At 41.1% G+C, this 27,094-nt stretch overlaps 1 protein-coding gene across 6 annotated transcripts; it reads right to left on the bottom strand.

The window, feature by feature from the left end:
• Positions 1–212: 212 nt before the first annotated feature.
• On the bottom strand, positions 213–27,064 carry inpp5ka (inositol polyphosphate-5-phosphatase Ka). 6 transcript variants are annotated; one of them, XM_076892153.1, is made up of 12 exons: positions 26,397–27,064; positions 25,917–25,998; positions 22,043–22,147; positions 21,857–21,965; positions 21,646–21,762; positions 11,585–11,760; positions 11,315–11,426; positions 11,103–11,212; positions 4,660–4,891; positions 3,276–3,590; positions 3,088–3,192; positions 213–2,954 (listed from the first exon to the last, which is right to left on the bottom strand). In XM_076892153.1, exons 2-12 carry the CDS (start codon positions 25,985–25,987, stop codon positions 2,865–2,867), a joined length of 1,542 nt encoding a protein of 513 aa, XP_076748268.1. In that variant the 5' UTR covers positions 25,988–25,998; positions 26,397–27,064; the 3' UTR covers positions 213–2,864. The 6 variants fall into 6 exon arrangements, with proteins under 6 accessions (XP_076748268.1, XP_076748267.1, XP_012771277.3 ...); XM_076892152.1 differs by lacking the exon at positions 26,397–27,064 and adding an exon at positions 26,161–26,360; XM_012915823.5 differs by lacking the exons at positions 25,917–25,998; positions 26,397–27,064 and adding an exon at positions 23,711–24,093 and having other exon boundaries at positions 3,276–3,377; positions 3,453–3,590.
• Positions 27,065–27,094: the final 30 nt, after the last annotated feature.

The following is a 27,094-nucleotide window of genomic DNA, read 5'->3' as shown; positions in this document are numbered from 1 at the left end:
GTAGGTGCCCATGTTAAACAAATGCTAACTTTTCTGTTAATGAGCTCAGTGTTTGTCAGTAATCCCTGTGAGCCAAAACTACCTTTAAAGCTGAGGAGCTGCTTTTTTTATTCTTTTTTTTTCTACTTTAGCAGAGTCCAAGAATACAAGTATGCTCCTGGAAATGAGAACAGCAGATGCACTTTGAAACTGAAAAGACAAGCGACACCCACTGAACCAAGAACAAACACACTGGTTTAATCTTGCATATTCAGAGCTATAAATTTATTTGCATTCGGTTACAGTATGTTTCATTGGCATTTCAGAAAATAAGTCAGCCTTCAGTTAAAACATATATGTATATTTATTGATATGTATATATGTGTGCATGTGTGCGCAAGTATAACTGATTCCAACAAATCAGTAACGGCAACATTCACAACAAGTATTTCTATAGCTCAAAGTTTAAAACAGCAATATTTAAAGGGACAGTCCCCTCTAAAAATCAAGTGTGCATATTTTCACATATTTAACCTGGACTGTAGCAGTCATCTAGATTATTTTGGTGTGGGTTTCCAAGTTTTAGAAATGTGACATTACTGAGAATACAGTGGAACCTGGAATCTCAAAAAGTTAATTTGGTATTAACACTCAGCAGCAGCAGCAGCATCTCTTTTCATAAACCATAACCCGGTTCCTTACTACAATCCACAAACGTCACTGCAAGCAGTGAGCAGGAATTATTTTCCTTCTTCTCTACATCTGCCAATTAAAGGAAGTATTTATACATGTATGTAGTAAATATTCTTTTTTTTTTTTTTACTGGTGCTTTGAGTCAAATGCCATTTAGTTTCTTTAAATTCAAGAGAAGGGGGAGACGCCTCTACAGCTGATAATCCAGATCAGGAAATGTTTCTACAGACCAAAGCAAAATATGTACATTTCAAAAAGATCTCCAACAAACATTTTGCCATGTTTTAAGTAATCAAGTCAATGTTACGATACATGTATCAAAGTTAAGCAGCATAGTACAGTACAGTAAATGTAAAGCGGTGTGTCAGAGGCACTTGTTGAATCCACATGGTTCAATCAAAACTACACATTTATATATAGTATTTAATCACACTAACAATACCACGAGAGCCTACAAATACAGTAAACAGTGCAACATTTCTTGAAGGTTTTTGCTGTGACGTCACAATCAACCTTGATAGGAATCATTGTTTTTCTTATATAAAACTGGAACCTTCCAGAAGGTGGATGGCAGAAAGCAAAAAAAAAAAAATCAGCCACAGCAAAAAAACAAACAAAAAAACAAGGTTGTATTATACAGCTTTTCTTTCAAGTCCTCCAGGAGCAACTGAAGTTCATTAAAACACTGAGAAGAGAGAAATCAAAGCTACGAAATCATCTCACCTCCCAATAGCACTCACAGTCACAGGGATGGATATTCCAAAAGCCAAGTTAATATTTTAAATAACACAGGAAACATTTAAAATCATGACTAGATCCAGCTTACGTACCTCAGCGATGCTTTCAGGACAGTACGGATTAAGATCATTACCTTACAGCTAAAAACTGTGTCTACCTGTACTGGCTGTACTGTTTTAAAGAAGAGTGGAAAGGAAATTTAAGTTGTCTGGTCCTGCAGACCTCTACACAGTCACATGCAGTGACTGTGGACGTAGAGCTTCTTTTGACTACTGTCATCTGAGGGGTTGCTCTAACTAGCCATTATCTAACCATAAATTAAGACATTTTTAATGTGTAAGCAGCTGGTCTGGCATCACACCGGTTTTGCCATTGAAATAAAAACTTAGCAGTGTAGGTTCGCACACTGGCATCGAGGATACTCGACTCCAAGTAGTAAGCAGTGCAGGCTGACAGCTCATTTTTCACAGAATAACTACTCAGTCTGAACGTGACCATGGTGCCCTTCAAACAAACACGGCCCGTGGGTTTTGCTAACTCATGTTCCCTTTTCCTTTTCATTACAGTAGCAGTAAAGTGAAGTTGGAGCCGAACCTATTCTTAAGAGTAGGTGTGAGCATTTTTCCTCCCACAGCATTGTAGCGTGTTCAGACCAAGTACAAAGCCAAGCTTTCATGTGCCTCCATTTGGACTATGCAAGACTTGACTTGTGATATTCTTCGCATCAGGAGATAGGAACAGAAGTGTCAGATATTTTAATTTCAGTGAAAAGTTGTTGTTTTTATGCTTTGCGGCAAAAGCCATAAAGCATAAACCCAGAGCAGCTGTTAAGTCTTGAAAACACCTTCAAATTGAAAACCACTGGAGGTGAATATTTGTTGGTTGCAAAATAGTTCAAAAACAGTGGTGTGACATGAAACTTTGGTTCGCAATAGCTCTGAACACCACTGTAGTTACTGTAAGTGTGGAGGGGGTCCACTGGATGGACTCAGTGATATAACTTTGGTCATCGTGGAGTGAATGAGTGGATCCATGTGGTAAAAAAAACAGTACAAGAATGAGTAATTGTATCTGCAGTGGTTTGTGGATAATCAGGCCTTAACCATTTCCTTGAGTATCACAAACCCTAAAATATTCTTCACCCATCCATCGTGACACAAACATATTTGGTAAAATCTAAGCATTCCATCTTATTTATTTTTACTCATAAAGACTAAAAGAAGAGTAAAATTTCTTTGCTCAACATGATGCCAATTTAAATGTGAGCTTCCATTTTAATGCGTTTGACTGCTGGAGTAAATAACAAAACAGCCTCACTGGTAGCATTAGAGAGATCAGTGGTGCAGTGGGGAAAAGAGAGAACAGTTCCTAAGTTGCTTTTTCAGCTGCAGGTTAAGAAATGCGACAGAAAACCTTTACAGTTTCCCAAATCTAAGACTTTTGACACTTCAGTTCTAAAAGTCATCACCAGACACAGCTTTGTCGAGCCCATTGATCCTTTCAGGCAGCATGCCTTCCTCAATGGCTACCTTGGATGCTTGGACCTAAAAGACAGATGAGCAGATAACACTGATGCTGACCTCCATCCACACGAGAACAGTACTGCAGAAAATCCTTTTAAGGTGTAATTCCAAATAAAAGACAATATCTTTTCATGTATTATTTCCAATTCATTACCTGGAATGGTTCACTTATTCCAATGATGCACTTCAGAGCGTTACAGTAGTAGCACAGCACGCAGTCTCCTCCCTGCACAGGGATTTCCTCCTTACTTACATAAACCTACAGAAACAAGAACATTTCCATCACCTGAGGCTTACATGCACTTTTGCTCCGGCTCGTGTTCAAACTGCAGTCCCACTCACTGAGACAAGAGTTACCACCTGTATAACCTCCTCGTTGAAGGCCACCTCGTCGTCTTTGACCCACGTGTAGGTGATGTAGTCTGACACGCTGCTGAAACCAACCTGAAAATTCACACAAAAATGAAGACTTTCAACTAGCACACTGAACCAGCCAGCAGTGAAACACGTGTTGTCAACCTTATAGAGGCCGATCCAGTCCCAAGTACTGGAGGGGAATGGCTGCAGAGGGCTGTAGACCACCATGGCATCAATATCTGCGCTCCAGTCGCCCTCTGCCCGCAGACGCACCAGAGGAGTCTCGTACATCTTCCTCAGCTGTAGGCACGCACAAATCAACAGTCCAAGTTAGAAACCACATTCTGTACAAGAGGAACCACACAGCTATGGAGACTTTCAAAAGAGGGATAAGAGAGTCACACTATCATGACAAAATCTATGATGGATAGGTTAGAGGAGATTGCATCAATATTGAAGTCACATTCACTTTGTCAGAAGAGTGTGAAGCCAAAGCATCTAAAACCTGTTTTGCATGTAAGCAGGGGGCGACTCGTCTGCATACAAAAACACTTTTTCAGTTGTACGAATGTCTATGGGAAAAAATGACCTGTCAAGTTAAGTTACAAGTGTAATAAAGAATTTTCAGATAAGTTTATAGTCTCAAGTGCTTTCAGGCTACATTCTTTAGAGCTGTACCTATAACACTCTGCCTGTTGCCTTCATATTAAAAAATTTTTTTTGAATAATAAATTTTACATATATTTCTTCACGTCATTATGTGAACCGCAAGTACAGGTGACACAGGCCGAGAGATTAAGACACAGGCATTAGAGCCTCTTAATGCGTGATTTGTTTGGGTTTCCACCGGAGTGGAATGACCACAAATAGAGAGGGCGTAACCTAAGATGAAACAGAAAAAGACCGCCGTGTAATCCATTTATTTCAACAAACTGTATTCTGAACACCACCCTTTGAAACGGTACCTGTAGTGGAATACAGTTACTCAGATTTTGTATTTTAAATACGCAACGTCGACATGTATTCAGTTACTGGTCCTTTAAAAATGAATTTTTGTTTTTAGAATGGGTTGTCAAAACTTATTTGTACAGTGAAATGAGTTTGATATTTCAAAATATCAGCTTAATGTCCCCGTAATAACTGCAGCTACCTCCACACTGAGCAGTAAGTGATGTTTCCCATCACATCCTGCATGCTCACTTTTAGTGGGACGCTATGATAAGGATGATGATTTACATCATCTCCAAAAGCGTCGACAATAAATACACAACACAATCAACTGATGACCTGCATCAATAATTCAGGTCATAAACAAATGACTGAAAGGTGACTGACTGCATCTGGATAGTCACAGTTTCCAGTTTCTCACCTCCAGTGTGAAGATACCAATGACAGGCTTGTGGTCACTGATGCTGTACTCCATCATGCTGGTGTACACGTCCTGTCTGATTTTCAGGGGGTACTCCATGTCCTCTTCCAGCTGCTTGAGCTTCTTTGCATCTAGCCCAACTTTGTTTTCATTTTCCTCATCCGGGGGCAGGGCTTTGGGTCGGAGTCGCCACAGAATCCGGTCAGTCCAGGCAGGTTTACGCTTCTTAGCACTGGACAGGTAGTTATAGATGACAGATGGACAGAGAGCAGAGGCCGGTTTGAGTTGTCAGACAAAGTCAAGTGTTTAAAGCAAGAACCTGCGTTGGTATGAGGCACATGCCTGGCTGAAGTGCCTTATACCAATATGATGTGGGGCTGGGGAGAATAAAAGGTTCAGGCAGCAAATGACATGCCAGGACCTCAGTGACGGGGTAACTGGAAAGTATTTCACAGGTACAAGAAAACCAGCACACTGATGTATTCTTTGAACTGCTGTTTGTTAAGAATACTTGGAAAACCTGTTTTATAATACTATAAAGTTGGGACGGGACCCAAGAGTCTCTATGGGGACTGACTTACTTTTGGAGCAAGCCTCCAAAAGGTTGTTGGAGGAGCTGCAGTTTTGGGCACTAGAAATATTTTACCCTTCATGTTTGTGCACATAAATGAAACCAAAGAATAATGTCAGAGATGACAGAAATATCAAAATCCTCCTCACTCATTTTCTCCTTCAAATTCTTCTTCATAGCTGGAAACAAATCTGTCTTGGCAGCACCTTTTTTTCCCCCCCTCAGGTCACATGGAACCTGTGGGGTGGCTGTAGCTCAGGAGGTAGAGCAGGTCACCTACTGATCGGAAGGTTGGTGGTTCGATCCCTGGCGCCTCCAGTCTGCATGCCAAGTATCCTTGGGCAAGATACTAACCCCAAGTTGCTCTCTGATGCATCCATCGGAGTGTGAATGTTGTTAGCAAAACAGCACTCTGTTTAGTTTCAGTGCTTGTGAGAATGGGTGTGATTGGGTGAATGTGGCATGTTGTATACAGCACTTTGAGTACTCCGGGAGAGTAAAAAGCGATATATAAGAATCAGTCCATTTACCTTTTATTTACAGTACAATGTTTAAGGCCATCACTGTCACCAAAGGACCGCCAGGTATCAGTTTGAAAATGCCTATTTTTACCCCTCATCCTCCACCCTCACCAAACACACACCTCTGGCCATCACCCAGAACCCCACCCCATCATACATAGTGCCAGCTCTGACTGGAACCCCGTTATAATCAAACACACTCTATTATCCACAATGGTAGTACCGTATTAGCATGACATGCATTTACAGCCATCCATGTTAGGTATGGAACGCCAGGACTGCCATAATGAATTAATTAAATACACCATTAAATAATTAATTAAATGTGTCAATAATTAATTAAAATTGGAATTAATTAATTAAATAAATAGTTATGATATATGTAATAAATTAATTATTGACACATTTAATTAATTATTTATGTATTTCACATTTTAATTAATTATTGACACATTTAATTAATTATTGACACATTTAATTAATTATTTAATGATATATTTATTTATTTCATTTTGGCAGTCCTGGCGCCTGGCTCTCGTCATGAAATAATTTTATCTGTCAGCCTCACCCATCAAACTCAGGGGGCGGGGTTAACGCTGATCGAGTCAAAACCATTGCTTTGGCCTGGTGGCCATTGTTTCTAGCACACAACAACCGGCATGTGGAAGCTAACAGAACTGAGCTTTGAAAAACCCTGTTTGTGTGTTACCAAATACCGTTTTAATATTTTTTTAGCCGAGAATGTAGTGGTTTAATCTTCATGTGTCTGGTCGGTTTGTCAAGATACAGCCTCTTTGCAAAAGTGTTTCGATGATTTCGGAGATGTCTGCCCAGTCTCACGGCAAAGCGTGGGATAGACCCGCTCGCCTCGCAAGCAATCCCACCGACAAAGCGCAGGCCCCGGTACACAGCTGTAGTAACCCCCGCTGACTTCTTTTACTGAGGTTATATTTATCGGTGTTTTATTTCCTGATGTTCTTATGTGTCCTACGTGTTTCAGTCGCCAATTCTGAATTATAACTAACATTAAAAACATGTTTAAGGAGGAGAGAGAGCAAATAAATCTGTTTAACATCTGATCTTTGGGTTTTTGTTCAGTAATCAGCGTGACCTGTGTATAAACACATAAAAGAGATAACGTTGGTGTTTCTGTCATGTAGTAACTGCTGGCTTTAACTGTACAAAGGTTGTTCGACACTATGAAACACATACAGACTTCATGATGTTCGGCTAATATTTTTATTGTGAATATTAATCATGCTGACCTCGCTCTGTACACCACGCAGCGAGGTCAGCATGTCCACGATATCCTCAGCTCCATGAGTTAACACAAAGTTTCCCAGCTGACTATCTAACTGCCAACTATTCCAGAGACGTGAAAATATACAGCATAAAGAAAAGTGTAAGAGACTCAGCAGCAGATTAGAATAACAGTTATAGATTTAATAAATCACCAAATGAATCCAAGAAACGAGCAAACCTGTTCCAACAATTTGAGTTTGTATTCCCTCAGCTGCAGACTCGCTGCTGTTTAAATGTTTGAAAAGGAAGATTAGATATAAAAAACGTCAAACATAGACTCAGTCTGCCTTCACATTTGATATGAGGCCAGCACGTATAGTGGCCTCAGCAGGCTATTACTGAAATACACGTGCTATATCATAAACTATGATATAAACAGGGAGGTCCTATTAACATGTTTAGTTTTAAAGGACACCTTCCTGCCTTTAGTCTCATTCATGAGCAGTATTAGTTTTCTTCTAACATCCAGAAGTCTGCACGATGTGTTTCATAGTTTGTAACAAGCCTTTGACAGGTAAACATAACATGACCGAAAAAGCAAAAAAGAAAAAAAAAAAAAAAAAAAGGGAGAGAGAGAGTGTTGAGATAAGAAGAGAAAATGCTCTCAATTATGGAGACAGGCAAATGGTTCATTTATGTTTGATGTGTGTTTATTCCTCCCTAAATATCGTCGCTGAAGTTCGCCATGCATGTCAGATTTTCCTGCGCATTTTTATACGTCTGCCAACAGAGAGAGAAAAAAAAAAATCACATTCTAACAGACAGCTGGTGCTTAGAATACAGTTGAATAACTATTAAAAAACAGATGATATTTAGATGATAGTTCAGTCTAACACATGTGCCAGTGAACCATTAAACGTCTGTGAAACTATGCAGTTATGAAACGTAACTTTAACCTCAGCCAAACCGATTTGCTCAGTTGTAAATAAAACAGCGAAGTAAACGTGACCCGACAGACAGAACCTGAGTGAATGAAATCCAGCGTTTAACCACTGAGAGCTAAAACTCAGCTGAGGTTTCAAAGCTGTGTGCCGGTGATTGGACATCAGCCACTGATAAAGCTGGCTCGCCTATAAAGGGGCAGGGATAGCTCAGTAGGTAGAGTGGTTGCCCCATGATCGGAAGGTCGGGGGTTCGATTCCCCTTAACAGCTACCCTGAGGTACCCCTGAGCAAGGTACCGTCCCTACACACTGCTCCCCGGGCGCCCAATGGCTGCCCACTGCTTCACTGAGTGAATGGGTTAAATGCAGAGAGCAATTTCCCCACGGGGCTCAATAAAGTACAATAATGTACTTTCTTCTTCTTCTTCTTCTTCTTCTAAAGTGCTCTGTAAGGAAACAAGCTCCAGCAGCTCTGCGCTCGGGGAAAACACTATATTTACTTATCTTGTGCAGAAAAATGCGCTGACATTGCGTTATATTGAGCACCGCCTGCCCAGTTAAACTGTGACTATCACCAGGTAACTAGGCGTGTTTCTTGAATTAGCAGCAGGTGTTAAACAGCTGACAGATGAGGAGGAGGATGCATGCAGGTAAACTGAGGGTCTGTTAAGCTGATCGCTGGTTTCGTGAGAAAAATGTCAGCTCGTTCTTTATGTTACAGAAGCACAGAGACACAAGACCAGGCGGAAAGAGACGATCGTTCGGTGAAAATGAGAATCTGCGAATGCAACATGTGGAACACGGAGAGTGGAATATGTAAACAAACCGGTTAACGTACCCCCTCGGTGCACTCTGCATGCTAACTGTTAGCAGAGCTAGTGAAATCTCTGAAAACATCTGAGCACTTTTGCAAACATGTTCTATGTTGACAACCTGACCAGACATACGTTGCGACATTCGCGGCTAAAACACTGTTAAAAGTGTAGCTGGTGACAGAAAAACGGGGTATTTTAAAACTACACCACCACCATTGCTGCCTGTGATTTGATCTGCATTCTGGGATACCTGGCTGCCCCAAGTCTACACGAGCAATCGATTTTCTAGGATCGACCTGTTTTGACTTACTTTGCACGGCAACCAATCAAATGTTAGAGAAGCTGCATGGGCAGCGTTAACCCCGCCCCCTGAGTTTGATGGGTGAGGCTGACAGATAAAATTATTTCATGATGAGAGCCAGGCGTCAGGACTGCCAAAATGAAATAAATAAATATATCATTAAATAATTAATTAAATGTGTCAATAATTAATTAAATGTGTCAATAATTAATTAATTACATGTGTCATAACTATTTATTTAATTAATTAATTCCAATTTTAATTAATTATTGCCACATTTAATTGATTATTTAATGGTGTATTTAATTAATTCATTATGGCAGTCCTGGCGTTCCATAGTTAGGCACATCATATTTATATAACACATTCTGAAAGCTAATGCTGTGGGTTAAATTTGCATCAGTGTAGACATGATACATAAAGGTACCCTGTGGAGATTCTTTTCCTTTTTTTGAGAGATATATATATATATATATATATCTCATTTGACAAACAGGAACTTATGCTAGCTAAAACTACAACTAAAACTTTGCTCTGATGTGCCCGTAGAGATCAAAGCATCCACAGTGTACCTTTAACAGCTGCCGTAATGTGAGCGCAGATGAAAATCTGTAGCACCAACAAGCATTTCGGTCTTTGATTTGCAAACACAACCATAGGGTTTGTCTTTCTTAGACTGTTCAGCCCCTTTCAGACACACTGCTGGCTAATAAAGCCGTTAAAGTGACGGCTCTCTTTCACACAGGAGTAACTCTTACATTAATGTTACTCATCAGACTTTAATTAAGTGGTCTAATAACACTTATCCAGCTGTGCTATATCCAACATCGGGCAGTACATCAACGGACGTCATTTCTCGATTTCTGACCAAGGTGCTTACACTTGGACACTTGCACATGTCACATCATGCATGTAGTATTAAGAATCCCTCCACACTTTATAAACTTTAATAAAATGTACCCTTTAAAAACAGCTAAAGCTGAACTGAAGTACACAGCATTAATTAACAGTAATTAATGAAGTGTTGCCTAAGAAAAACACATCCAACTGTCCTGCTTTGGATAAGTTGGTGATGGTTCCTGGTGCTGTGTGACACTCCAGGTATGTGATAAAATCAGAGGAAAGCCTCCCACAATTAGCTCAACAACACATTACAAATCTGATCTGTCGTTGACTCATAAACTTAGTCACAGTGAAGACTTTCCCACTGTATTTGATGTGTAATAAATACTAAATGTAGAGAAAAGTAAATGTTTCGTGTTTTTTGCAGAGGTCTGTGTGCCTCTCCAAAAACCAGAGCTATACTAACAATGTGTTTCACACTCTGATTTAATTATTGGCCAGTGCTTGCATTGAAATGTTTACTGTGTATTGCTGTTTTGATACACAGGAGCATATTAAGCTGTCTGTGATATTAGTTTGTCCAAAGATCATGAGCTAGAAACTACAAGCAGGCGTGTCAAACCGTTTTGTTTTGTTTTTCTCGTGTTATTGCTGATCGGGACTTTCACCAGAACAATCATGGCTTTTAGTGTACTGAGGAAGTGGAGATGCCGGACAAACACGTGCAACAGAAATTTCTTTGCAAGCCCATCCAGCTGATGTGACTGCATTCATGACCCACATCGTCAGATCGCTGTCCCAACTTTTAGAGAAACATGGGCCGTGTGCTCTTTAAGGCACGAAGCGCAGGAAAGGAGCCTGAACACCTGTGTGTTTGTTTAATGTGCAGCATGTTACAGATAAACATAATCGTCAGTAAGCCTTTGAACACATGAGTGACATTTTAACTTACCACATTAAAAACAAAAACATGACACTACTTTTACTGCCGTGTTAAAAGTAGCGTGTACACACATAGTGAAGCTCGGTTATGTTAACTACATGCTAGATGTGGACAAATGGATTCTGAACTCTTACTTAAAGCCAAACCATGTGTTGTAGAGTCTGTAAAGTTGGAAAGAGGTACAGATAAAAACAGCATACTGTGAGCAAAGAGAAGGGTGAGTATGATTCATGGTTTTTATGGTGATGTTTTCTTGTGTGTTACCTGGTGTCATAAGTATCAGAGCTACGGTCAAACTTATATGTGGGCTGAAAGTCCAGAGGCCCCTCCTCAAACTCCTGCAACACCTGCTCCTTCTGCTTCATCATGATCAGCTGAAAACAACAACAACAACACACATGTTTCATAGTCACATTACCGAGGCTGCTATGTGGGATGGAGGATCAGGAGCTGTGAGACTCTTTAAAGGGCCACACCTGGTCTTTGCTCCACAGCAGGCTGTAGTTCTGCTTGTCGATGCAGGTGCGGACAAAGTGCATGCCGTGGTCCTGAATTCGGAAGTTGAGATCTCCAAACCAGAAAACCAATCTTGACCAGGAGAGGGGCAAAAGAGACAGAGAAGGAGGACGGTGACACATGAAAGAATAATGAAGAAGTGACTTTGGTGAGATATGTGAAGCTTCAACATCATTTCTTATCCCAAACATTCAGGTGAATCACAGTTTGTATCATGTGCGTCTTCTCACCTGTGATCAACAATAGCTGGAGCTCTTTTACAGTCAAAGCTCTGCATGTCCATGATATACTCAAACTCATCCACCCTCTCTGAGGCATAGTTCATATGAGCAGCCAAGTGGCAGTTAAGGAAGCAGAGCGTGTGGCCATAGAAAGATAATCGGATGGAGACGCCGCCTTTATTACCCTGAGAGTGAAACAGGGTTGAGAAAAGAGAAAAACAGTGAATGTGTTGAACTAGACTCTATACTCTGTTCAGTTTTTAAGCTGCGAGAGACAACTCCTCCATCAGCTGGTGACCCTCATGTAATAAATGCAGAAGCCCTCTTGAAAACCAAACAAAAATACTGGAGTTCACAAAGTGGGATCTGGTTTGACATATGTTCCTACATGTTACTCCATTCCTCATTTCAAGGAGAAGTGTGCTAGTTTTACACATTAGAGGGGAGGGCTGCTCAATTAATCGAATTTTAATCACGATTACGATCTGGGCTTTCAACGATCATTAAAAATGACTGAGCCGATTATTAGCCCCTCCCTAATTTATCCGCGACACCTTAAAGGCCGGTCCGTGAAAATATTGTCGGGCATAAACCGGTCCGTGGCGCAAAAAAGGTTGGAGACCGCTGATTAAGAGGACCCAAGGGAAGCTCGGAAAGCTAAGCAGAAGTTATTTGGAGAGTGACTGCCGTTGGTTGAAAAGAGAGTTTAAAAAAAAAAAAAACTTCAGTGGTGTTGCACACTATTTTATCTTATTTTTTTAAAGTCATTGTTAACCCTTTAAAGCCGGTCAGAGCAGCACGCTCCGTTTTGCGTAACTATTTTTAAATCCCTGTAGAACCTGAACCGTGTAAGCTAGCGCAATAATTTGTTTTGCATATGAAACCGGAGGAGTTGTACTTACATCTGATGCCATCAGCTTGTCCTCGGTCACGGTTTCGTTCCACATATAGCTTTGCAAAAATTGCATAAAAAGCGCTTGCAGGAACAAAAACATAATATTCCAGAAACACGCTTTGCCGTTCCTATCAGCTGTTCGTAACACTTCCCACAGTGAAATGATGCACCTGCTGTTTTCTTTGCAAATTTGCATCATAGGATTGTTTTTTGTTTTTCCTGCAGTATATAAAAATTGCTGTATCTCCAAAATAAAACTATGAAGACACTCAAAATAAATTTCCTGTTGTTGTAAACTATTTTTTGCAACTTTATTGTATTTAAAGTTTTGAGGGATAAGCCTCTTAAATTTCTCCAAGTAGAAATATATGTAAACAAAACAAAAGCGATTTTCAATTTTTTTTGTAGTTTATTGCACTTTTTTGCAATTTATGTAATTACTATGGACTTAATGCATACATATTATTAAAATATGGGCTATAACAGTTGTATTGATGTATAGCAACTTGAAATGCTCCCACAAATGGCACTACAGCATGTAAAAAAAATAATATAAGCTCTGGTGGACTTGGTTCTATAGTAGGTCTTAAAGGGTTAAATAAATATCGTCAAATAATCGTGATTATCATTTTTGCCATAATCGAGCAGCCCTATTAGAGGGTGTTTACACATGTGAAACAGAAAACCAGCTCCAACGATGACAGTGAAAGGAGTACACAAACCAACATCCACCGTTTATATACAGTCTATAAAGGGGCCAGCACTACTTCTCTTGGAAGTGTGAGCTTGGCTTAACCCTTTAAGACCTACCATAGAACCAAGTCCACCAGAGCTTATAGTATATTTTTACATGCTGTGGAGCCATTTTTGTGAGCATTTCAAGTTGCTATACATCAATACAACCATTATAGCCCAAACTTTAATAATATGTCTGCATTAGGTGCATAGTAATTACATAAATTGCAAAAAAGTGCAATAAACTACAAAAAAATTGAAAATCGTTTTTGTTTTTTTATAATATATTTCTAGTTAGAGAAATTTAAGAGGTTTATCCCTCAAAACTGTAAATACAAAAAAGTTACACAAACTAGTTTCCCACCACAGGAAATTTATTTTAAGTGTCTTCATAGTTTTATTTTTGAAATACACCAATTTTCATATACTGCAGGAAAAAAACGAAAATAAATATTATAATGCAAATTTGCAAAATAACAGCATATGCATCAAAACAAACTATTTCAAGCAGTGCAATATGAGTTCCTAAGCATCCCAGAAACGACACAGAAAGTCATGAACTCAAACATAACTTTTAAAAACACCAGTATAGGCTCATAAGGCCCCGATCGTAAAAAACTACATTTCCGCAAAATGATGTCACTTCCGGTTTCGGGCAGCTCATGGCGGACATGCGACAGTTCACGCTGATGGACTAGGAAGTGTTACAAACAGCTGATCGGATCGGCAAAGCGTGTTTCTGGAATATTATGTTTTTGTTGCTGCAAGCGCTTTTTTTTTTTTTTTTTTTTTTACACAACTTTATTTATAGTTTTCCAACAAAACAGTCCAGAATTTCTTACAAAAGTTGCGAACCCTACCCCCCACCCCCATCCAGGTGGCATCCCCACAACCAGGAAGCACAATACACACAACACAAAAAAAAAAAAAAAAAAAAGGGGAGAAACACTCAAACCAATCTGTGACAGTCATTATAGCACCAACAGCCGGACCCCGGCACATGAGAGAAGAAACAAAGAAGAAAAAGGGAATAAAGAAATCCCAACAGTCAAAGTACGGGCATTGAGGAGACTATGGACAGCAGTCCGAGAAGAGAGCAAGAGCATAAATTACCAACAAGTAAAGAACAATAAATCAGGCAAAAGACAGACTCTTGACATGAGTTATGAACCGTGACCAGGTTTTGTCATATTTACTCTCCAAGCCGCGCACGGTATACCTAATTTTTTCCAGAGCTAATCCCAACATCACCTCTCTAATCCAATGGACGTAGGAAGGAGGGTTCGACGCCTTCCAGCTCAGCAGTATCAGACGGCGGGCATGCAACGAGGCAAAGGCTATTGCGTTTTTGTGGAGGGGAGAGAGTCTCAGCTCTTCCCGAGGTACACCGAAGATAGCTATCAAAGAGTCAGGCCGCAGTGTTTCACCCGATATAGCTGACAGTGATTGAAAAATTGATGTCCAGAAACCATACAGGGAGGGACATGACCAAAACATGTGCCCCAAAGAAACAGGAGAGTAATCACATCTAGGACAATTCAGTGCAACATCAGGGTACAGTTTAGACAGTCTGTCATTAGAATAGTGGAGCCTGTGGACGACCTTAAATTGAATCAGGCCATGTCTAATACAGAGAGAAGACGTATGTATACGCTGTATGGCATTCTGCCAGATGTCTTCTGACATGAGTTCTCCAACCTCCCCTTCCCACGCCGCCTTAGGTTTGTCCCATGTATGAGGGCAGCTTTCAAGAATCAATGCATAAATCTTCGATATTGCTCTTTTAGTGGGCTGACTCACATTAAGAACTAGATACAGTAGGTCCTTAGAGGGCAGAGACGGGTACCCTGGGAGAAATTTAGAGGCAAAACTCCGAGCCTGAAGGTATCTGAAGTAGTGAGACTTTGGTAAGTTATGGTCTTCACACAAATATTTAAATGAGACAAAGCCATCCTCAGTGAAGAGATCTTGAAAGAAAACCAGACCGTTTCTGTGCCAGACTGCAAATGAATGATCTATTTGAGATGGTGTAAAAAGATGGTTGAACATTATCGGAGAAAAGCTACAAGTATTTGTCAAGTTAAAATGTTTCCTGAATTGACCCCAGATCTTAATCGAATTTTGAACCACCAAATTGGAGTTCAGCCCAGATGCTTTGACATTCAGTGGGAGAGGGGCAGTTAAGATCGAAATCGGAGAGATTGGGAGTGTAGCTCTCAGTTCCATATCTGCCCAGACTGGACCCTCCCCATCCGCAAACATGGTTATCCAATATGTCAGCTTGACAATGTTAGCAGCCCAATAATAGAATAAGAAATTAGGTAAGCCCAAACCACCATCAGCTTTAGCTCTCTCCAGGCTTGCTCTCCTTATGCGTGCAGGTTTTTTGTTCCATATGAACAAAGAGACAAAGCGATCCAGCTGGGCAAAATAGGATTTGGGGAGAAAGATGGGGATCATTTGGAATAGATAAAGAAACCTGGGCATTACAGTCATCTTCACCACATTTATCCGTCCTGCCAGCGAAAGTGGAAGTTTTGACCACCTACCCAGATCAGATTTAGTACTGTCCAGAATAGACCTGTAGTTATACTGGAAAATAGTCTTAATCGAGCCAGCTATTTCCAGTCCCAAATATGTGAATTTGTCATTTTCAATTTTAAAAGGCAAATCGTCATAAGTGGTCTGTTTTGCCAGATTGTTCAATGGAAACAGTAAAGATTTTGATAAATTAACCTTATACCCCGATATGTTGCTGAACTCCCGCAGCCAGCGGAAAAGGTGGGGCATACTCCCAATTGGGTCTGATATCTGCAAAAGGAGATCATCAGCATAAAGCAGAGTTTTATGAGTTACCTCACCCCTGGATATACCTTTAATCCTCTCATCAGATCTGATAGCAATTGCCAGCGGTTCGATCGCAATGTCAAACAGGAAGGGTGACAGGCAACAGCCCTGCCTCGTCCCCCTGTAGAGCGAAAAATATTCCGAAATCAGACCATTTGTCCTGACTGCAGCCATAGGCGTTGAATATAGGACTTTAATCCATCTACAAAAAGTAGGTCCCATGCCGAATTTCTCCAGAACTGTGAAAAGGTAGGACCATTCGATTCTATCAAACGCCTTTTCAGCGTCAAGGCTCAGAATAACTTCCGGTTGTATTGTCGAATGGGGGGAGAATACCACATTAAACAGTCGTCTCACATTAAAAAATGACTGCCGTCCGGGAATGAAGCCCGTTTGGTCCTCATTAATAATGGTGGAAATAATAGGGTCCAACCGTAGTGCAAGAGTTTTGGTTAAAATCTTATAGTCACAGCACAAAAGACTTATTGGCCTGTATGAGCTACACTGTACAGGATCTTTATCTTTCTTTAGTAAGACTGAGATCGTGGCCTGGGTAAGCGTCTGCGGCAGATTGCCAGTAGCAAAAGATTCAGCATAAACTGATTCTAAAATAGGTGTGAGCTTCGAAGAGAATTCCTTGTAAAACTCCATGGGGAAACCGTCCGGACCTGGCGACCTTCCAGTCTGAGATAATTTAATAGCGTTCGTTATCTCTTCAATCGATAACGGCTGTTCCAAAGGCGACTGAGCGTCCGGAGAGAGCTTGGGAAGATCCAGCGAGTCAAGAAACGAGTAGATCTCGGATGAATTACTGCCCACCTCTGATTGATATAGGGTAGAGTAAAAATATTTGAACTGGTCATTAATGACTCGGGGGTCGTGAGATATCGAATCAGCACCTATTTCAATTCCCGAAATCACGCGCTCAGCTGACCGCTGTTTGAGCTGAAGTGCAAGGAGCCTCCCCGCTTTATCTCCATGCTCATAATATACCTGCCTGGATTTAAAAATATTTCTTTCGGCTCTCCATGTCATAAGCGTGTCAAATTCAGTTTGCAACAGTAATTTCTCCTTAAAAAGATCTGGCGTAGGTGAAAGAGCGTAACGCCTATCCATATCCGCAATCTTGTCAGCCAGTTCTTTAAGTTGTTTAGAGCGCTCCTTGTCTCTGTGTGCCACATAAGAAATAACTTGGCCCCTAATATAGGCTTTCATAGACTCCCACAAGACTCCCCTCGACACATCCTGGGTGTCATTAATTTCTAGAAAGAAGTCAATCTGATTGCTGAGAAACGTTTTAAAGCGTTCACATAAAAGTAATAGGGGGTCTAGCCGCCACGTTCGTTGGGGCGCTACATTACCTGGAAAAACCAGACCCATCTGCACAGGGCTATGATCTGACAACACTATACTGTGGTATTTGGTGCTGGAAATTAAGGGAAGCAGCTGGTTATCGACAATGAAGTAATCAATCCTGGAGTAACTATGATGTACAGGGGAAAAAAAGGAAAATTGCTTCGTAGATGGGTTTGTTGCACGCCAAGGGTCTGATAAGCCGTAAGAACGAAGTAGGGAATTAATAGCCACTGCTGCTGACGAGAGGGTGTTGCTTGACCTTACGCTTGATCGGTCCAGCTGGGGAGAAAGGACACAATTAAAGTCTCCACCTAGAATTAGTTTATAGGAGACAAGGTCTGGGAGAGTCGAAAAAAAATTAAGAAAGAACTGTGCGTTGTCCCAGTTAGGTCCATAAATATTAGCCAGTATTAGTGGTGTGTTAAACAGCTTGCCCACTACAACAACATATCTGCCATTAGGATCTGATATCACTTCAGAGTGTTCAAATGGAACCCCCTTCCTAATTAAGATTGCTGTTCCCCTGGCTTTGTAGTTAAAACGTGAATGATATATTTGTCCAATCCACTTACAACCTAATCTTTTTTGGGAGTTAGTATTTAAGTGTGTCTCCTGTAGAAACATCACGTCAGGTTTGAGCGATTTCAAATGACTAAATACCTTGCTTCTTTTAACCAAATTATTCAGCCCTTTGACGTTCCAGCTAATGAATGAGACCGATTTCTGTTGATTATTCACATTATCCAGAGTCAAAGTGCCACAATCGATAATAGACTGATCCTGTACGTTGGTTATATCTCAGTGTTTCAGTGCCTGTTTGAGCCACAACATAAACCACAGATAAACCCAAAGCAAAACTAACAAAAACAAACAGATAAACATAGATAAACCTCTCACCATCCTGGACCCCTGGGCTGGTCTTCCACAAACCTGAGACTGCCCTGAAAACACTCCTCTCTCTCCTAGGCATATAACACGTTTACACTAGCTTAAACTCTTACATGAACTCAGCAAAGACAGAACAAAGTATAATAGGACCCTTGACTCAGCATCATTATTGCCGCATGCATGTCGGCACCCATCCACTTACAGGCCGGTACGGCTCTGAACACTCACGGTTGGAAAATAATCCCACAAGAAAGGGGTAAAACCCAATAAAAATAATGACACTGGTGATAAGAAAAAGGGGATTAATTAATCAGAATACATCAAAAAGCAAAATAAAAGCACTGTTGGGGTTATGGTGTCGGGCTTATGGTGTCGGGCTGGAACTAAGACCAATGAGGATACCGAAGATATTCTGAAATAAAATATTCCCCAGGCCACATGACATCCACAGAAATCCCCAACATCTTATAGCTATACCTTGTCCAATCATAAAGGGCATCCAACCGTAGCGTGGCGACGTTCACCAGTCAATGCACAGCCTGTGCAGACTACCTCAATGGTAGCACGCAGCGTGTGATACTTGTTGTGGTCCGTGAATTAACAGTCACTCTCCCTCCGTCTCCCGTGGGCGCAGATTGGTCTCGACGTAGTGCCTTGCCTTGATCGGGTCTTCGAAAGACATCTGTTCGCCAGCCGGGGTCGTGATTTTCAATGTAGCTGGATACAGGAGACCATATTTCACTCCCGTACACCGGCGAAGCAATCTTCTCACCTCGGTAAAGGCCGATCTCTTCTTTCTAACGGTGGCCGAGTAATCTGGGTAGATGTAGAAACGCTTCCCATTACGGGTAATGGGACCTGCCCCCATGGCCTTTCGAAGAACATCCACTTTCTCCTGAAAATAGTGGAACTTGACGATTATCGGTCTCGGGGCATCTCCATCCTTTGGTCTCGGCTGCAGGCTCCTATGCGCCCGATCGAGCGTCGGCGTATAGTCGAGGGCGAGCGCTTCCTTCAACAATTCAGCCACGGCTTTCTCCGGTCGAATATTTCCGAATCCCTCTTCCACTCCAATTAGTCTGCAGTTATCACGACGTTGCCGGGACTCCAAATCATCGGCCTTGTCTGCCAACCGGACGACTTGGGCAGATAGCGCATCAACTTTAGCTTCCAGTGCTACAACACGGTTAGCCTGGCCATTAGCTTCCTCCTCAAGATCATCAGTGCGGGTCGAGAGCGTGGCGTTTTCTTTCTGCATGTCTTCGATAGCCTTCGCAAACTCTGCGCGCACACTCAGGACCTCTGACCTTAAATCACCCGCCAAGTCGTCTATTTTCTTGTGTAGTTCACCTGCAGCTGCCATCACAGACGAGTCGATCTTGGCTAGCACATTCTGCTCCGTTTGCTTTATGGCAGCCATGATTGTGTCGAGATCCGGCCCGGCCCCCACCCCCGCGGCCGGATCCGCACCAGGCAAGTCCGAGACATCAGGCCCCGGCTTCTGCTTGAGCGATTTAGGCATGTTGAACAGCTTTAGACTACAAAATACAACTGATTCGAAAGATTAGGCACTTGTGAGACGGGTTCGCGCCGGGATGTACTAGAAGGGGAGCGGGAAAATTACGCAAATGGTCAATCTAAGCAGAGCTCGCAAAAACACGTCTTCACATGTCGCTGCTCTCTCCCCTCCCGCTGCAAGCGCTTTTTATGCAATTTTTGCAACTGTGACCTAGGACAAGCTGATGGCATAAGATGTAAGTACAACTCCTCCGGTTTCATATGCAAAAAAAATTATTGCGCTAGCTTACGTGGTTGCAGTGCTACCGAGATTTAAAAATAGTTATGCGAAATGGAGCGTGTCCGCTCCGACCGGCTTTAAAGGGTTAATGATGATGATCAAGTTCATCCATCTGAAAGTAGACAGTTCCTCTGAGCTGACCAAAAATCTGAATTCAAGGTCAGTATCTGTGGGTGGGATTTGTGACATTACGATAAGCTGTGACTGATTTAGGTTTTCCTTAAACAGGCATCCAACACAAATAGGAAGGAAAGGAAGGAGGAAACCTGAAGTCTGCACTGCACAATGAGGACAGACTTAAAGAAGACATCCTAAATCCACTAATTAAGAATTTTGGCGGAAGAGGCTTGTTTTGAATAATAGTTTTTCCCAAAGTACTACAATGTTTTGCTTTTAAATAATAATTTTAATACACCTTTAAACAAATAACCAAACAGAGATGAGTAGTATCTAAAACCTGAGGGGACCAATGCATGCACCAGATTTTTAAAATAATAATAATAATAAAAAAAAACAAAAAACACAACAATGCAGCTAAGGGCTGTTCGATATTGGATGACGATATACATCTATCGTTTCATATTATGCTATCGTTTGTTTCGTGGTGTCGCAAAATAAGCTGTTTATGGCAATGTTTTCTCATCGTTTTCATGGTCACTGTAGTGGCTATATTAATTTCTTAAAGTTCTATGTTTCTCTTTTATTTAAAATAACCACATTACAGACAGACAAGCAGCTGTTTTTACGTGTACTTTCGTTAGCAACAACGACGGTAAAACCATTGTGTAGCTCCACTGTCTGCTTGTTTATTTTCCACATAAACCTTTCACAATAAAGCTCAAGATCCTGTTGAGACTTTTCAAAATAACTGAAATGATATGCATTATTCTCAAACATCTAATTTCCGAATATGCATCCAGCAAATTACCTCAAATAAAAACATGAAGTAACTATAAATGGCGCTTACAGTCACCACATGGATGCAGGCACAGAGAATACCAGCATGGCCAGTGAAGATGAGGCATAACCAGTTAGCTCTAAACAGAAGGACTAGTCGAGGACCTTATTCCAAAACAAGGGCTACCTCTGTAGCATGGACAGGGTTTGGTTATGACACAGACCAGAAAACTGTATTATGAAAAATTATGCTGCAAACCAGTCCCCACCACAGACTCAAACACGACAATCCTCTTCTAACACCTACGGCCAACTACACAAGAATCCTGTGAAAGAGTGCAGAGAGAGTTTACGAATGAGAAGCAAAAAAGAGCTGTCAGGTGCTCAAAATAAATGTTAGACTCAAACGTTAGAACAGGCTTTTCCCCGCAGCACGCCATGTACTAAATACTCACAAAGAAAATGCACTATTTTGCGATATATATCGTTATTGGGATAAGAAACGTTTATATCGGGAAATGAGATTTTGGTCATTTCGCACAACCCTAACACATCTGATTGATTTAGATCACCCCCCCCTTTTTTTTCTTTTTTTTTAAAAACATCTGAATTTTTTCTAAAAGTGAAATAATAAAGCAGTTCAGCATTTCTCACCCAGTAACCAAAGAGGCCTGTGCGTGTGTACGTCGCCTGGACGTCTCTGATGAAGGGGACGTGCTCCAGCTTGGAGAAGAAGAGCAGCAGCAGGCCCTGCATTCTTATGGATGACACCTGAAACACACACAGCACAAACTGTGTTCTCCTGACCCTGTGAAAGTGTGCATCCACTGTATGGCATGTGTGGGAGTTTTCTAAGGTTTTTTACCTTGATGTACTTCTGTGGCGCTAAAAGCGACATCAATAGATAACTCCACGGGTCATCGAACACAGCATCTGACACAAACCTCAACGGGCCAGAGTACACTTCCTGCAGACTAACACACACACAAATCTGATTGTAAATCGGCCCCTTATCCACTTATACAGATGCATTGTGCATCACATCCCCTACCCAATGACGTAAAGGTCAGGGCTCTTTGGAGAGTTCAGGTGGAGAAGTGTGGTCACATCGTCTGGAGGATCAGCTGTAGCCACATTCCACGTTACCATGTGCAACCTGTGGGCACAGAAGAGGAAATTACAAACAGTCTGAAGTAAACAACTAGATCAGAGGTAGGCAACACCAAGCCTCAAGTGCCAGTGTCCTGCAGGTTTTAGATGTGTCCTTGATCCAACACAGCTGATTCAAATTGCTAAATTACCTCCTCAACATGTCTTGAAGTTCTCCAGAGGCCTGCTAATAAAATCATAATTTGACCCAGGGTGATACTGAAAACCTGCAGGACACCGGCACTTGAGGCCTGGAGTTGCCTACCCCTGAACTAGATATCAGGTACAACATTCAACCTTTAAAACAAATGAGACCATCTTAAATTATGGCTTAATTTTTCCAGGTATGAAAATCAGATGACCTGAATTATAACCTCAATAAACTCTTTCCTGGTCCCTTTTGGGTCTCAATAACAAATTTCAAATCTTCTTTAAGACAACACAATGTTCACTTTTTATATTATGCTCCCCATTAGAGTCACAGGAGCACTAAAGCATTATATACTTTGGGGCGAGACTGCATCCTAAAATATACCATGTAATTGACAGGTCACTACAATAAAACACGTGACACTAGATGATACAAATACATGTGGCTTCAGCAGCTAAACACTCAGCCCAAGGCTTCACAGATGGGACTTGGGATGGCTGCGTCCACGATGTACACGCATTCAGCTGCAGCATATCATTTAAGCTTCACAATCAAAGAAGTCCTTTCAGCTTATCTCGAACCAAAGACGAGCCTGTAACACAGGTTTAAAAGCTGCCACAATAGCACCATTGTGCAATTACCGTAAGCAGGCCAGGCTGATGCAGTTGACACATAATCAGATCAGTCATCCTTGAACCCAAACTTGCAACATTCATAACATGGAATAATATTTTCACACTTACTTAAGTGTAAGTAATAAAAGCATATGAATTAAATTTAAAAGACTGCATTTTCTTGGATGGTTTCACTCAGCAAGGGTCTTGTGTTAGTCTCTGGTCACTGCCTGAAGCCAGACAACAACTACAGGTCATGTTGCAATGGGATCACGCCAGCCACAGTGAGTTCTCAGTGTTGCTTTCTGCAATACTAAAATGTGTCCACAGTGAGACAAGAAAGTCCTCTCCGTTCAGAAGCATTAAAGGACAGCGAGGGAACACTCCTGAATTACAATATACGAGGATGTTTTGGTAGAAGATGTAGAAATATAAACACAAAAATCAAGTAATATTAATGATTTCTAATACTCTAATTGGTCACAAACTTATTAAGCAGTTTAAAAAACAACAACAACATATTTGACTTTGATGCTCTTCTCATATCCCAGATAAATCCCACAGAAATTTAGATAATTTAAAGTTAAATGCTCAGATAAATCCATGGAGGCATTTCAAAATGACTGCTGAGTTTCAATACAGCAGCTGTCTCACCACATTTTAGCATACTGACGCACAACAGGGAAAGACAAGGTAAGAACAATACAAGCTACACTACTGCAACAAGTACAAACTCATTAAAGCGATAAAATCTCCAGCTTCAAACATCAACAGAGGCGGGTGAGCAGTCAGCATCAGTCTCCACCTGAAGCTGTCCTTCTTCGGCTTGTTGGCTCTCTTGCCGCAGACGAGGAAGGCGTAATCCAGGGTCTTGACCACCTTCTCGTGCAGCTCGTTTTTGGGGTTCAAGTCCTCGACGCAGGTCATCAGCTGGTGAAGCCGATGGAGCAGGGCCAGTTTGCTGCCCGTTGACTGTGTGGAAACGCTTTCGGTGCGTTTACGCTCTATGCTGCCCAACAGCCGAGTAATTTCATCCATCCTGGTCCAAAACTGCGAGGCCTGCTTGAGCCGGCTGTGGTCTCAATTGGTGATGGAAGATGTTGGAAGTAACAAAATAGAAATGTAAAAAGGGAATCAAATGAGCCACAGTCCTCCTTCTGCAAAATCAAACCACTGAGTGAAGTGGCATCTAAACCCCCCGGCTCAGGGGTTTAGGTGCTCCAGAGTTGAACAGAGTGATTAGAGAATTGGTTCATTTGCCCACAATTTGTCTTTGTGTTCTGAAAACTGTTTATAATCTCATTGTTAAATGTCTAAAGGTTAGTCCTATTAAACATTGGGAAATCAACTTGCATGGGTGATTGGAAACACGTCCCTTTTCATTCAGCAAGCCGTCAGGCTGTCCTTTCCTTGGACAGAACACCAGCAACACATTGCTTTTTTCCCCCTCAAATCCGCATTAGGTATGTATTGTTGGGCAACCTAATCCACCGGCCAGAATGCAGTGACATTTGTTCACTGGCAAACAGCGGACTGTGTCTGGTCTTGGAGCATATTTAACCCAAATGGGACAAACATACGTGCTTCTAGAAAAGGCTGAAAGTCCTGAGAGCTACACTAGGCAGCCAGAATATCACAAGCCTTACATTAGCTAATGTGGAAATGCATCACACAGTAAGAAAGGCAGGACAAACACAGCTCAGCGGGGGGGAAAGGAAAGGAATACGTCTTTTAACCAGCTTTACCACTAAACTTGGTGATGTCATGTTGGTGCAACAAAAGGAGAAGCTCAACTGGCTAAAACAACACTACAACACACAAGACAGAAATGCCTTATCAGTGGAAAAAAAAAAAAAAGAAGACATGTGGGGAAAGGGCTGGAGCTGAAGTACAATATAGTGAGAACAGCAAGAAAATGTTCTGCTGTTTCTTAATATAAATAAGCCAACCAACTTGGGCACTGCAAGACTGAGTTCCTTTACAAAAAGTAGATCACTGCTGTTGCAGCACAACAGCATTTTCCTGCTTTCAAATTATTCAAGTTGAAAGGTGAAATATTTCTTCTCTATTTGTTTGTTTTTGGATGTCTGATATCTAATGTTAAAGACTTTTCACCAAAACTGACTAAAAACCACAGGGCTAGAAAAATCAAGCAAGTAAGAAAAAACAAACAAACAAACCACAAGTACGTCCTGTTCTGAGACTTGAGTTGAGTAAATCATACAGACCATTAATAAAATATGGAAAATTCCACTAAAAATACACCACAGACATGATGGAGAGGTTTAGCTGAGTACATTAGCTGAGGTGAGATACTCCCTAACTTTAAGATCAATCACCATAGCTGTGGACACCATGGACCCCACGTGTAGTTACATTTTCTAGAGAATTGTTGTTTAACTGCCCAGTTTACTTTGTATGGTTTCACAGGGGTTTCCAGTTATGATGTAGCTACAGTGCAAATTTACAGCTAAAGCATAAATTCCCAGTAAAGCTTAAACCATCCAAACAGCTGAATTACAATTACCTTTATCCCGTGAGTTGGTAAGAATTGAGACATAAGCTTTTGAAGCCAGGAACTGGAGTTTATGTACCAGGAGGCTTCAGCTGTCTATATGCACCTCATCCGCGCTCTACTTTCAAGTCATACTGAATGCATGAATTTTATTTTCTAAATTACTGTCCACGCTTCACTTAACTAGACCCCTGATTTTTTATTTTTTTTATAAATATGCCGACTGTGACTTTAGGAGCTTTTTAAAAGGATTTTTTGATACGCAAGCCCGTACTCCATTAAGTTGCGTGAACCTCTAATGTGTTAATTTGCACTAGCGTATGTCTAAGTCTCTCACCCCAACACTTTATAAATTCAAATTACCGGCAAAGCTTGCTAGTTACCTGCTAACTTAAAGCCTTTTCTAATACAGTCACTTCTGGCTCCCAGAGAAACACAAAGCTAACACCGACCCGGTCACAGTGACTCTGTTCATCTTTCACATCCATGCACCAACCTGAAGCTTTCCTCCTCCTTCTCCCCGAGGTATAACTGATGACTTTCCAGTGGCTCTTCACTGTCCTCCATCGGGTCCACACCTGGCAGGGAAAGAGGCAAATTCAGTCAAATCAACTTCATTAAGCTCACGTCGCCACGAAATGAAAGGACAAACTAAAGTAAAAGTACAACTCTTATGCATAGTTGTTAGCTGACAACGCTAACTCACAAAGTTGTCATGTAAGGACTGGGGTTTAACTAACCTGAGTAGGGCACATTTTCCACCCCCGGCTTGTGCATATTCTTTTCTACCAAGTTTGTAGCATTTATTTACACCCAGCTAACATCTTACAGCCATTCACTACCGTGGTGATGCATCTGATAAACACAGCGCTAGCTACACTGCGCAGTTAGCGAAACCAAGCGTCTTGCTTTTTCACATTCAACAGCAAACACTTTAATCAATAATTATGCCCGATAATGATTTATCGTACGCTACCTTTTATACGTTAGTAGTATTTGTGAATGTTGTTTTATCTATTTGCAGGAAGCTGTACAGTACGTCAATAATCCAGCCTGCGGGCTCACTAATAGGGAAAATAGGGAAGTTGATTACTTTCAAAATAAAAGCACGAACAAGATAGGGCACAAAACCGGGAAAATGCCTGTTAATTGAGACTGGAAGTTGGCTAGTTTAAAAGAAAAACGCTAGAGTTAATTGTTTGTACACCAAATCTATTTCAATCTAAACTGCCAGTATATAATATAATCATACGCGAGTAAAAATGTAAGTTTACTCAAAAAAGTTCTGCAAAGAACACAAAATAATGCTAAAAAAAATAACTAAATACTATTTCTGTTAAAGCATGAGGAATCAGACTCCTGTCTTCAACAATATTAAATGCCAGTAATCAAGACTTTTGACTTCTGCCAAGTATTTTAAAGCTTTAAAAAATAAAATAAAAAATTAGTTTCAAAACGCACATGTGAATATTTTTCTCCAGGGCACTGACAGCCCATTTCCTTTTTTGTGGCACCCAAATGTGTCACAGAAAATAAAGGTCAAAATCACAATAAATGTTATGAATTAATCTGGATATTGTATGATCTGCATGGTCTAAAGACATTCAGCTATATCACAGAAAGGGTCTTTGGTGGGGGGGGGGGGGGGGGGGTGTTGCTGAAGGGTTAAAAGAT

The sequence above is a fragment of the Maylandia zebra genome, linkage group LG14 (assembly GCF_041146795.1).
Source record: "Maylandia zebra isolate NMK-2024a linkage group LG14, Mzebra_GT3a, whole genome shotgun sequence".
Lineage (NCBI taxonomy): Eukaryota > Metazoa > Chordata > Actinopteri > Cichliformes > Cichlidae > Maylandia > Maylandia zebra.
This window is presented reverse-complemented; position numbering and strand designations above follow the sequence as displayed.

Excerpts from the sequence above, each read along its gene's own strand:
- inpp5ka (XM_076892150.1), bottom strand. The coding sequence starts at position 23,943 with ATGGATGAAATTACTCGGCTGTTGGGCAGCATAGAGCGTAAACGCACC. Across the intron at positions 21,763-21,856 it reads CGCCACAGAAGTACATCAAG|GTGTCATCCATAAGAATGCA; the intron begins GTAAAAAACCTT and ends TGTGTGTTTCAG. Across the intron at positions 11,427-11,584 it reads CCAGCTATTGTTGATCACAG|ATTGGTTTTCTGGTTTGGAG; the intron begins GTGAGAAGACGC and ends CTCCTGGTCAAG.